The sequence below is a fragment of the Pocillopora verrucosa genome, chromosome 1 (genome assembly GCF_036669915.1).
Source record: "Pocillopora verrucosa isolate sample1 chromosome 1, ASM3666991v2, whole genome shotgun sequence".
In the NCBI taxonomy this organism is placed as follows: Eukaryota; Metazoa; Cnidaria; class Anthozoa; order Scleractinia; family Pocilloporidae; genus Pocillopora; species Pocillopora verrucosa.
This window is the reverse complement of record NC_089312.1, coordinates 22,421,460-22,433,118: the sequence shown is the minus strand read 5'-3', so window position 1 is coordinate 22,433,118 and position 11,659 is coordinate 22,421,460. Positions and strand designations below refer to the sequence as shown.

General features: G+C 38.0%; 1 protein-coding gene across 3 annotated transcripts; it reads right to left on the bottom strand.

Moving 5' to 3' along the window:
- Positions 1 to 5: 5 nt before the first annotated feature.
- LOC131778532 (protein hook homolog) lies at positions 6 to 10,956 on the bottom strand. Of its 3 annotated transcripts, none has more exons than XM_059094950.2 (12): positions 10,670 to 10,956; positions 8,752 to 8,962; positions 8,202 to 8,268; positions 6,201 to 7,380; positions 5,775 to 5,885; positions 5,108 to 5,401; positions 4,582 to 4,671; positions 4,116 to 4,256; positions 3,785 to 3,831; positions 3,071 to 3,119; positions 2,376 to 2,505; positions 6 to 1,843 (listed from the first exon to the last, which is right to left on the bottom strand). In XM_059094950.2, exons 2-12 carry the CDS (start codon positions 8,942 to 8,944, stop codon positions 1,248 to 1,250), a joined length of 2,898 nt encoding a protein of 965 aa, XP_058950933.2. In that variant the 5' UTR covers positions 8,945 to 8,962; positions 10,670 to 10,956; the 3' UTR covers positions 6 to 1,247. The 3 variants fall into 3 exon arrangements, with proteins under 3 accessions (XP_058950933.2, XP_058950936.2, XP_058950935.2); XM_059094953.2 differs by having other exon boundaries at positions 2,442 to 2,505; XM_059094952.2 differs by having other exon boundaries at positions 6,201 to 7,377.
- Between the last annotated feature and the right edge of the window lie 703 nt (positions 10,957 to 11,659).

Genomic DNA, 11,659 nt, shown 5'->3' with positions numbered 1-11,659 from the left:
TATACTTAAGCGATCCTTAACGAGCGCATTTGATAAAAATCTGCCAAATAATAAACTATGCTATAAATGGTAAGACCTCATCTAGAAGATGACCATATAACAACTTGTACCTCCCACTTATGGTGACTTGTAGATTATTCATCCATAGTGCGGGCCCTTTTCTTTTAATTTCATGATAACTGACTTAAATCAAGTTAACGCATTCGAATGTTTTCTGTTGCTCTTAAAATATCTTCAAATTTGACTTTGATCCATATGACAGTTCAATACAAATCATTGTATTCCCAGTAAAACCAGTTTGACGTTACAACTAATTCTCACGGAAAAGTTTTTGTTCACGATCATGGCATGTTGTCAGCATATATCATCGTTAAAGTGATGATGACAGAATACATTACAAATGGTATCGTTTAAACAACACACATATACCTACGACAACCTTATGCTGACAGTCGAGCTTAACGAGAAAAATATCACCTCTTTCCGAAACACACTTGATTAAGAAACAAGGGATACATTAAAAAATAATGATAATATATAAAAGGAAAGAAATTTATCGCGGCAGGAAAGCAGCATGATCGACTAAAAGCGCATAAAAAGATTGTAAGTAAAAATTGTAACATGAAAATAGGGAAAATCTTGACTGAAGCTGAAATATCGATGAACTCGAGTACACTTCAATAACCAGATCAGTCTGGTCGTAGGGTGAACGGTGGCAGTCAAGGTGCACTTGCACCCTTATCTTTTCATACATACTTTTCTAGCTAATCGAAGCAGAAATTGGTGAAGTTATACAGAAGAACTTAGTATAACCAGAGCTGTGAACACACTCATGAATGAATTTTTACGTGTTGATGGAAAAGCAAAACAAAATAAAATCGAAATCGCAAAAGCGGGCTAAAAAAAGTGATAAAACTAAAAATGTAAAAAATCTATTCTCAGCCCGAAAAGGTTCGTGAAAAATTCAGCACAATTTGCCTGGGCAATAAACATGTACCTTTTATTTAAAAAAAGTATATTCCTTCTTAACCCTTTAACTCCCATGATTGACCAAGACAGACTTTCTCCTTACAGTATCAACGAAATATCAAGCTGACAAGTGGTGAGAATTAGGAAGAGTATCAATTTAAGGATTATTTGCCGATCCACTACCAAATTCTCCAAACTAACATCATAAGAATGGTACGGCAGACATAAAGGAGAATTACCGATGAGATCTTGGGAGTGAAAGGGTTAACAAGTAATTTTCATAAAAACTGAACATGGGTCTCAGGTTTAAGGGAGTCGTCTTCCTCTTTCGTTTTCTCCTGAACCTCAGGAGATTTTGCTTCTCTCCATGATTTTACAATCTTCTCGATAGCACCGGGCGTCCATGAGTGTGACAGAGGTGAGGATTCTATCTTGCTAAATAATTTTGATCGAGATAATTTTCTTGTTCGAGGTGAAGCCGAAGAGGATTGTCTACTGGTTTTACCAGCGTCTGTTACCTCAATCTGTATCCCTGGCGTGGATGAATTCGATTCTAAAATTGTCTTGTTCAATTTATCGGAGGTTGATTCCAATGGTGGCGATGCAATTCGTCGTCTGTTCGTCTTTCCCGAATCTGAATCGGACGCCCTTCCATCGGATTCGTCCTGACTTGGACATGCTTTGCGTCTCCTTCCAAATCTTCCAGCCTCCGAACCCGAGTCTTCGTTGTTTCCTACGTTTCCCGAAGATGTCATTCCTCGTCGGCTGCTTGACTTTGACGAGTCCGATTCGTATTCTCTTCCATCCGAGTCCTCATGACCTCTTTCGACACTTGACTGTGAGTCGGATCTTTCGAACGAAGGTCTCGATTTGTCTGAAAGAGAAACGAACAATGAATACGCACCTAATATGCGCTCTAACGCAAAAGAAGAAACCTCTGAGACACGACCTTTGCGTGACGCCATTTGCAAAGACTGTCTCGCAAGCGTATTTGTGCTTGTGTAATGAACGCCATCATAGTTTGAACGTCATAAAATATCAATCAACATACGCAAGCTTAAAATCAAAGTGGTAAGACCGCCTTTCGCCACAGGGCTATGAACAAAGTGCGTTGATGTATGACACCAAAGACCTTAATGAAGGCAACTTCAAACTCTTTTTGAAATGACAAGCGAGGCAAAGATGTGATCTCCTGAAAATTATCTTCTGTGGCAATTATGACAATGTACAGGGGCGTTTTCGTCACCGTTGTGATAGGTGATACAACTCCTATGAAGTTGCTTCACCGCATGAAAGTAAAAAAAAAAAAAATTGATGGAAAAGATTGCATGATCCTCAAGTGAAACACAGCTACTCGTGTAAGTGAGAAGTGTACAGTGACTGATGTAAAGTGCAGTGAAGACCACCTTTCGGCAGATGCTCTGTGCTGACGTGAGGTGATAGGACAGGTGATGAATATAACGAGATAAGACCTTTCTGTGCCATGCTGATGTTCTGCTCCGCTTTCTGGATGTGTTTGCTCAGCTGAACATGACTCTGAAAACAGGACGCAATACAACAATACAACATGATCAATGACGAATGTGGGATGGTATGATTGGTGATGGTGAATAGTCATGACAACTACAGCAGTATAGTGCGGAAAAGTGTCACTCCTCCCAACTCGTTTCCAGTCGTCTCCACAAAGTGCGCGGTGTAAGAAAACGGCGGGGGAGAGGAGGGGGATGGGAAGTGAAAGAGCTCAAACTTCTGAGAAATCCTGATTTCAAGATGGCAACGAATTTATAAAGGGCAGTAGCGAAGTGGTTTCGCTCTCGCACTTTTCTCCTATCATACCTTGCAATCCCAAGCCGCCCTTGATGATAAGACGACTGGGAACAAGTCAGCCTTATACCAAGCCTGACTGATTATCATTACCCTTATTATCAGTATTATAACGATTATTAAAATCACAGTACGCAAAATTAATTTTTGCAAGAACGATTTTCCCCTACCATCTATCCACTATCTACAAAAGACATTTGAATTATACGACACGTTAGACGGAAAAATAATCAAAACAATTGATATCAAAATAGCCAATTTAATTCTAGTTACCAACCTTTGATGATTCTCCCAAATGTCTCACAAAAGCATCCCTTAGACGGTTTCTAATAAATATATAAATAAAAATGTATCAGACCATTGAGAACCCTTCAGCACGAGATACGAATTCCTTATAAATCAATGTGATATACAATGATGTATTTCTATGGCGCCATATCCATGTTTGCTCATGGCGCTTTACAACAGTTTGCCGGGGACTTTAGTCAGACTGCAGTTAAAATTAGTAATTTCGGAAACCATTTCATATTACCAGGAACCCCCTAAAACCAATAGAAACCATTTCATATACCAGGAACCCCTTAAAAAGTACAAACCATTTCATAATGCCAGGAACCTAGTTGAAACGATTTGAAATCGCTCTGATTATCAAGGAAACCACTAAGAACTCTCCAGAAAGATCACGAGCCACACACGAAGAGTCACGCAACCTTCGCCGTTTTCTCGGAACCGGTCTTTGATCCTTCAGAGAAGTTAGTTTCGGGGAGATGAGCGCGGGCTCATTTCCTGAACAGTAGCTTGTACTTGAGCCTAGTAGACCAAAGGTAGAGCAAAACAGTCACCTGGCCCGTGAAAACCGAAAATTACTTTCGTCGTGATGACCCACTGATGAAGCAGCAAAAACAATGAAACGACTCTTTTAACCCAGACTACTGAGCAGTCTAACGAGGTAAGTAAAAAATATTGTAAACCTGAGCTCATTTTAACTAACCTGATGTCCGATTTTATTGCTTCCTTTTTGTTTTGAAGGTTTGGAACCTGTTAAGCGATGATACATTAGTATAATGTTCACTTATCATTTGCTTATATCAAATTGGCAAAAGGAAAAAGAAACTGGGGATTCTCTATCCATTATTTTTACTATAATTGTCTGGCTTGAGTTTGAAAGAAGGTAAAGAAACGCAAAATAACAAAGCAATCTGATATGCTAGTGTTGGGGCCCTACTCTATCTTAGAAATCTGGTCTTCACCTCTGTTACCCCCTTCTCCCTTCCCCTTTCTACAATGACAGCAGGGTGAATGGATTAAAAGAAAACACTTACCGATCCCAAGGGGACAGGACCGGGGCTGGTCGACCGATACCTAAGTTCTGTGATCTTCTGTTGCTGTTGTTGTATCTGATCTGTGAGTGACTTGACTTGTCTCTTGAAGTACGCTATCTCGTCCCGATTGTCTTGGGCTTCCTGATGAGACAAATGATAAAATAATATGCAAAGGCCTATCGAGTTGTTTTTTAAGTCGTCCAAAACTGTCGCTTATTGGAAGAAAACCGAAAAAATCTACGGGGCACTTAACACCAGTAGAGAAAGAGTAAACCACAACAAAAAAGCTTGAGAAGGTTGGCGAACAATACTGAAACTTGTAAAAATTAACACAATTTCTCAAAACGTAAAAGCTAGGTAATTTCTTCTTGAATTTATTTTAAAAAGTTTATCGTGTGAGCCGAGTAAGAGGTCACTTCCATAAATAAAGTATATCCAGAGGCTGAGTAGCAATCAGTAGAGTTACCAGTTGTTTTTGAAGCATTCTGATCGTGTGATTCTTGCTGTCGAGTTCATGTTCGAGTTCTTCTCTTTCAATCATAAGTGACGTTCTCTCCTGCAAAAAAGGATACGTTTGCTGAGGTCTTTCAACGTCACTTAAAAGTACAGTAGTCTCCCCTCGACCATCTTGTCAGAATTGACAAATTTTGCAAAAGGAAACAAGGAAACTACCGCACACTACAAAAAATGATACGCTAGAGACTTCTTTAATTACACTGTGAGAAGAGAAAAGACAGACAATTGTATATCAGGTCTGATTGTATATTGTATTAGGCTGAGCAAGAAAGGACTCCAAGTTCAAAAATCAATGTAATTTGCTAACTGGGTAATAGAGTCGAGCGATGCTAACCTATTAACAATCTATTCAACATCGTTGAATAGATTGTGTTAGGGTTGAATTGAGCCGATCAACCATTTCCAATAGTATCAATCATACTTGGATGTTCACATTAATAAAATATGAACAACTTCTTGACATAATTTCTTCTAACCTGAGTGAGGTCAAGAAGTTTGTTTTTCACTTCGCCTAGTTCTTCGTGAAGTTTCTTCACTTCCTCAACACTAGCCCCTGTTGACGCAGCTTCTGGCTTGTTAACAGGGGATGCTGTCACTAACTTAGTCTGCTCTGAATTACTAGGTACTGGTAAGTGTGAAATCTCTGTGACATCGTCCGGACTATCTCCTCTTTCATCCATAGAAGACATAGAGGAAACTCGTGCTCTGGTGGTCTGTATCCTCTCTTGCATGGCTGAAGGATCCATAGTCATGGTTCTGTTCAACATCCTCTGTGTATATGAAAGAGATAGTTATTTTGAACCTGCAAAATTATTGATACCGCATCTCCCATACTTTTCGTCGTATTATTTGAACCGCGGTGATGAAAATTGATAAAACAACTTCTCATCGTCGACTATGCGAATTTGAATTGCGCTAAAACAGTATGACCTCAATATGCGACTTTGCAATCTCAAAATTCTCTTATTGAGCTACATGGCATCAAAACAAGAAAGCAAGCTCACAAGTTGGTGGCGCTTTTGGCTTTCTTAACCCTTCCATGCCCAGTAACGACCACAGTGGAATTTCCCCCTGCAATATAAGTACAAACGGCGTCCATTTTTCCCTGGACACTTCACTCAAACCTCAAGCTGTGATGAATACCTTTCTATGTGACGCAGTTGCTCTCTCCATTGCTGGATCAGAATCAACAGATACAGATGCTCTTCTCGCCATACAGGAGTGCGAATGCATCAGTGGAGAAACGACATCAGCCTTCAAGAACAAAATATGTCATGTTACCCACAGCATGGAGGAGGTGTGGTCAAGTACTTTAGATAACCACCTTCTCTGTCTCTCAGGTGGATTTGTTTTTCAGTAGTTCCAAATTTCAAAATCTGCTCTGCATCATGTAATTAACTAACTGGTTAACAAACAGCAATTAGGACAAAAGCAATCCTCCTGACATTTCATATCACCTAACTAACAGAATTGGATATGTCAATACATCACATATCTCATATAGTTACCAATAAGACTGTCACACTCAACGCCATCACTGTTCATCATATTTTACAAAACAATACTTACCTCTTGAAGTTCACGCTTCAGTTTAAGCAACTGAGTTTTAAGAGATTTAATATCAGTCAACAACTGCATGAAACCCACTTCATCCATTTCAACAATGTCACCTTCTCCTTCTTGAGCAGCCATTTGTTTTGGTGGACGGAAAGAAACTAAGGTTGTCCTGCGTCGTACTAAACCTGGTCTTTTACCGGCTTTACTTCTTGGTAATGCTGAGTCATCTGAAGACACCTTGCCCTTGAGTAAAGGAAAGGGTGGTTTTACAACAGTGTTCGAATGTTCTTTTGATTCTGTCTTAGACTGATCATCTTCTTGAGTTTTGGTAAAATTTATTATAAAGTTTGGTGATGGTTCCTCCAAGATATTTGACCTATCCCCATGTGAGTGAACATCACTTTTTGTTAACTGTCCTCCATCTAAAGTTAAATCATCCATTCCAGTTGACACACCCTGAATTAAAGAATCCAGCCTTTCTTGGAGATCACTAGAGTCCCTGTGTTCCAAAGGGGGTGCAGGCCTCTCATTTCTCATTTCTTTATCCAGTGAATTTTTCCTTGTACGATCTGCATCTTCAGTTACTGCAAATTCATCACCATCAATGTCTGTGGCAGATCCATTTCCCGAGCTAAGTCTTTTGGAAGCTTCACTTTCATCACTCAAACTAATTGAAGTCGACATAGATGAGCTATAGCCTGAGTCACTCTCACTATCATGTTTAAATGTTTCTGCAGCATTTCCAAGGGTGAGAACATTGGAAGCATCCAAAGATACTTCTCCATTGTTATTCACTTCTTGATGGGAGTTATGATAGCCCTGAGTTCTTTTTCGGGTAAAACTCTTTTGTTTAGAAACGTAGGATTTATTATCCTTGCTACGTCTTGAATATGGAGTTTTATATCTTGTTTGTTCATTGCTTGGAAATTCTGCTTGGGATGATTGCCTTAAAGTCTCTTCTTTCAGTATTTCCAAAGATTCTACGTCTATTTCATTCATTTCATCATACTTTGAAGGTGATATTTTATCAGCAATCTCTGACAAATTGTGTGATAGGAAATTAAGTTGTGACTCTGAGAGATCAGTATGTTTTTCTTCATTGACACTTCCCTTTTGCATTGGCAGTGAACTGCTCAACCCAGCTTTAACACTATTTAAGGATGACAGGGATGTGCTGGAGTCTGATTTGCTGCTGTGGAGAAGAAATCAGTAGGTTAAATGTCTCTATTATAAATGAATAAAACTAAAATGGTAAATAACATTTAGGTTAGAGAAAGATTTCTTTTTTCATCTTGTCATAAGCATGGGATAAAGAAAAAAAATTCTGAGTCCCAAAGAGGAATCAAGCCTCATACCCCCCATGCTCTACCACAGAGCCTCAGAGACCCCTCATGAGTAAGGCCACTACAAGGTTTCCTAGGTGACATGCGCACTGCATATTGCTAGAGTCAGCAGTGTTGAAAATGTGGTATGTATAAAAAGAATAAGAAATTTTGAAAAAAACACTTTCTACTTCATTACCAAGCTAAAAATTGTACCATCATTATTACTCTAAATACACACATTAAGGTAGCTTTAAGAGCTACAAATTTACTGTCAACTAAGAAAAACTGCAAATGTCAAGGATTGCTTAATCCTAAAGTTTTTAATGGTATAGTTTGTCTGTAAATCTTAGTCTGCCCTTATGATTGGAAATTACAAAACAAAAAGATCTGGAAATTATTTCAAACTGTTCAATATGCTTATTTTTTTAATATTTAAGTAAGCTAATTGGTTGTTTTTATTATTGCTATGGTAACCTGCTCAAAGGTTGAAGCAACACATTTACCATATTCATATGAGTGTATGTAACAAACTCACTTGAAGATAATTTTAATATTTAATAAAGGCATTAAACCTCACAACCTACATGAAACACGACCAACTATAGGTCATTTATATCATTGTCTAGAAATCTGGGGCTTTCTAATAGTAATTAATATTTATTATAATTTGTTAATATGTTTTACTCACTGAGTATCAACATCATCAACTGTGCTAGGAGTCTGTGGGGTGGTTTCCATGTGAGACTTGGGAGTTTCTGTTTGTAACACAAAATAAAATTCTCCTCAGTAAGTAAGAGGGTGACAAAGGATTATAATGCAAGCAATTAATGTAAAAACATAACAAAACAATGAATTACAAGATCAAATAAACTGCCATACAATCCATCAATTTTTTAATCAAACAACACTTTAGGTTAATACAATCAAACTGGTATAAAGGGGTCATCCATGGGGAATGGCAGGGTGACTGCTTATTTAAGGTTGACAGCTTGATACAGGCTCCATATAACAGGGGTATTACAAAAAATGATAAACACCACCACTTAATGTCATAATTGACCACTTCATGTCCAGAATCTGGCTCGAAAATACTACTTACTAATCAATCTGATGATCCACTCAAATCCAATCTATGATTAATAATATCACATTGACAAATAAAATTTAAAAAATTCAATAATTAAAAATAATGCAATGCTGACTAATTTGATTAAAAATATTTGTTGATCCAAACTTACCCGGTTGTGATGATGATCTGGTGTTAGCAAAACCAAATGAACGTAGGAACCCTGGTGTGAGAGCTGAGGGTGATGATGGCAAACTCTGTGAAGGAGTCAGTAGTACACTCTTGTACCTTCCTTTGGGGGTGGAGTCAGTCTGAGGACCCTTCTGGGACCCAGGTGAAGGCTCTGAGTTTGTCCTCTTGAACATTATACACTAATTAATGAACTGAAAACAAAATTTTTGGTTTGGATAAGTATAATTTTATCACTCTCCAAATTATCAAGCAGATTCTAGCTGCTTCAGGAATCAGATGTCTCTGAAAATATCATGTAATTTTTTTTGTGCTTCACGTGATTATGAGCAAGAAAGGAGGTACAGTGGACAGATACTACAATCAAGTGAGGCACAGAAATGTTTGGTTAAAGGGTTTGACAATAAAATTAATGTCAAAGGCAACCTTCCTTGTTTCCAAAGGAAAATGAATCTCAAGAGCTGTGTGTTGCCAACCTCAAACATAAGAGCCCACCAAAAGAAGGTACATGACACACTGCTGCTGGAAACAGAGCCAGTTGCCCATAACAAAAACATGATTTAACATCAAAACATGCTTTCTAAACTTCTATCACATGTCACTCAACTGAAAATCATAGTAACTAAGAACATAAAAAGTTCATCAATGAACATTGTTCCAAGGCTTATCCAGCTGTGCCAACAAAATTTAAAACTTGAGGCTTTCTGATAATTTTATTGCCCATGAAAAGAGCAGCCTCGTGTTCCCTCTCTCCCAATGTACACTCTATGAAGCATGTTGGGCCAAGGAACCTGCTGGCCCTAGTTGAGGGTTTGGAATTGTAATCCATTTTATAGTAAATTTTGTTGTTTTCATCTTCAGTGGCTTTTAAGAGGCTACGTAATGTCAGAGGAAGTTGTCTCTTTGGCTAAATGTACTGATGTTGCAAGTGAAAAACAGTTGCATATTCTACATTCCAAAATACTAGCCTGCCATTTAGGATTCTTTGGTAGCTTGTTGTAAAAACCAGAAATCATAAAGTTTAAGGGTTTTGAAAATGTGGTAGAACACAATCTTAAACTTCCTGTCAATACGCCTAATAGGCATTACACAAATCCTTAACTTTTGAATAGATGACATCGCCTCAGGCATTTCCCTGACATAAACTCTAACAAATTGTTGTCATTAGATTGATCGTAATACAATACAGTGGTGAGCGATCAACTGAAGTATTAATATTGGCAACACTATTCGCTGAAAACTTTAACCTCTTGATTACCTAAGCAAAGTCCGGCATGAAACTCCGCTTAGAAAGCCGCAAAATTAGATTAATCCTTCCAAAGACAATTCTTTCATGGATTAGTTAACTACCCTCCATTTTATAAGCGTATCAACCGTTGACCTTCAAAAGACATATAAAACCTATCAAAGGCGCAGTAAGACATACGATCCGGATATGGGCCAAGGTTGACGACATGTTTTGTGATCAGTGTAATTTAGCAGCTGGAAGAACAATCTGGCCACGATTAATGATTTAAACGGTATTTAGCACCTCTACTTAATAGGAGTAAGGAGAGCGGATGAAAAGCTTAGAAAAGCGCTAGAGATCCATTTCTTAACAGGTAATGACCAGTGTAAAAAAAAAAACATTAGACCACCAAACAAAGCACTTGTGATATCTGCGACCCCGATTCTCTCAACACAACTATCAGAAGGATTTTCTCATACCGGGCAATATCTCAAACGAGATTTTACATGCACGGCAAGTATCTTGCGAGGAAAAATACAAAAGAAAGGTCTTGTTCGCTTGAAATTGTTTATTAAGTTGTTAATTTTGTAGCGCGTTGTTTCTTGTCGCATGTGTAAGCGTTGATTGTGGACGAGGGGTCAAAATACGATGGAAAAAAGGCACAAAAACTCACCTTAACTCCAAAAATATACAACTGGTAGGATCGTCAGTCCTTATCTAGGTTTCCCATCCGAATTCACTCAAAACAGAGGACCGAATTCTTCATCCTTCTAAAGTGTATACTTAGGAGTTCCTTGAATACCAAGGTTGCTTCAAATATTGTTAGGGTCCAGACCCTCACCGAGAACAAAGTTAAAAGCTGACAAATCCTCAGCGCAATTTCTGTAACTTCTTGTCAATAAATTCGCGAGCATATATATTTACTTCAAAGAAGTATCATAGTGATTCCAAAGTATATGGACGGAGACATATTACGATTAATGGACCAGCGGAAAAATCAATCATCTCGACAAAGGTCCAATTTTGCATAACAAAGACTTCACCTAATTTGCCTTGCAAACAGCATCGTGCTCTTAAAATTAAGCACACGACAAAAGGTGATAAAGAAAGTCAGTTACTTGAAAAGATTTAAGCAAGATTAACAAATAAATCTGACAAAGAATTCTTTTTAGCATGCTTATGTCGTTGTTTCCAGGTTTGGTTTTTTTTTTCTCCCATGAAAGTTCTTTGTGACAATTTTTTTATTTACCGAGACTGCGAACTAGCAAATACGATCATTATTTCCCATTATCACACCAACAATTCATGTTAAATTAGAGACACAAGTTCAAAAAAAGTCTGAAAAACTAAGGAGCAGATCGTTTCAATGACAAAAACTCCCGGATGCGAGGGGAAAATCGTAAGCAGAATGGATTAAAAAACCACACCATGATCAAAATCAAATCTAAGCTGAGGAGTAACAAGGGGATTCGAAAATTCTCATTTTCAATCCAACTTAACTATAGGGAAATATTTCACACGGTTGCCATGGCTGAAAAATCCTTAATTTTTACTTACAAGAATATATAGAAGAAGAAGAAGACCTTTATTTATTCAGGGTAGCCCATTCGGATGCCTCAAGCACTGCTATCAATTGGGGCCCTGATAAAAATTAAAATGATAA

Bases quoted from the DNA above. Each gene is read 5' to 3' on its own strand.
- LOC131778532 (XM_059094950.2), bottom strand. From the start codon at position 8,944: ATGTTCAAGAGGACAAACTCAGAGCCTTCACCTGGGTCCCAGAAGGGT. The intron at 7,381-8,201 runs GTGAGTAAAACA...TCTTCTCCACAG, and splicing joins GTTGATGATGTTGATACTCA to CAGCAAATCAGACTCCAGCA. The intron at 3,832-4,115 runs GTAAGTGTTTTC...ATCGCTTAACAG, and splicing joins GTCCTGTCCCCTTGGGATCG to GTTCCAAACCTTCAAAACAA.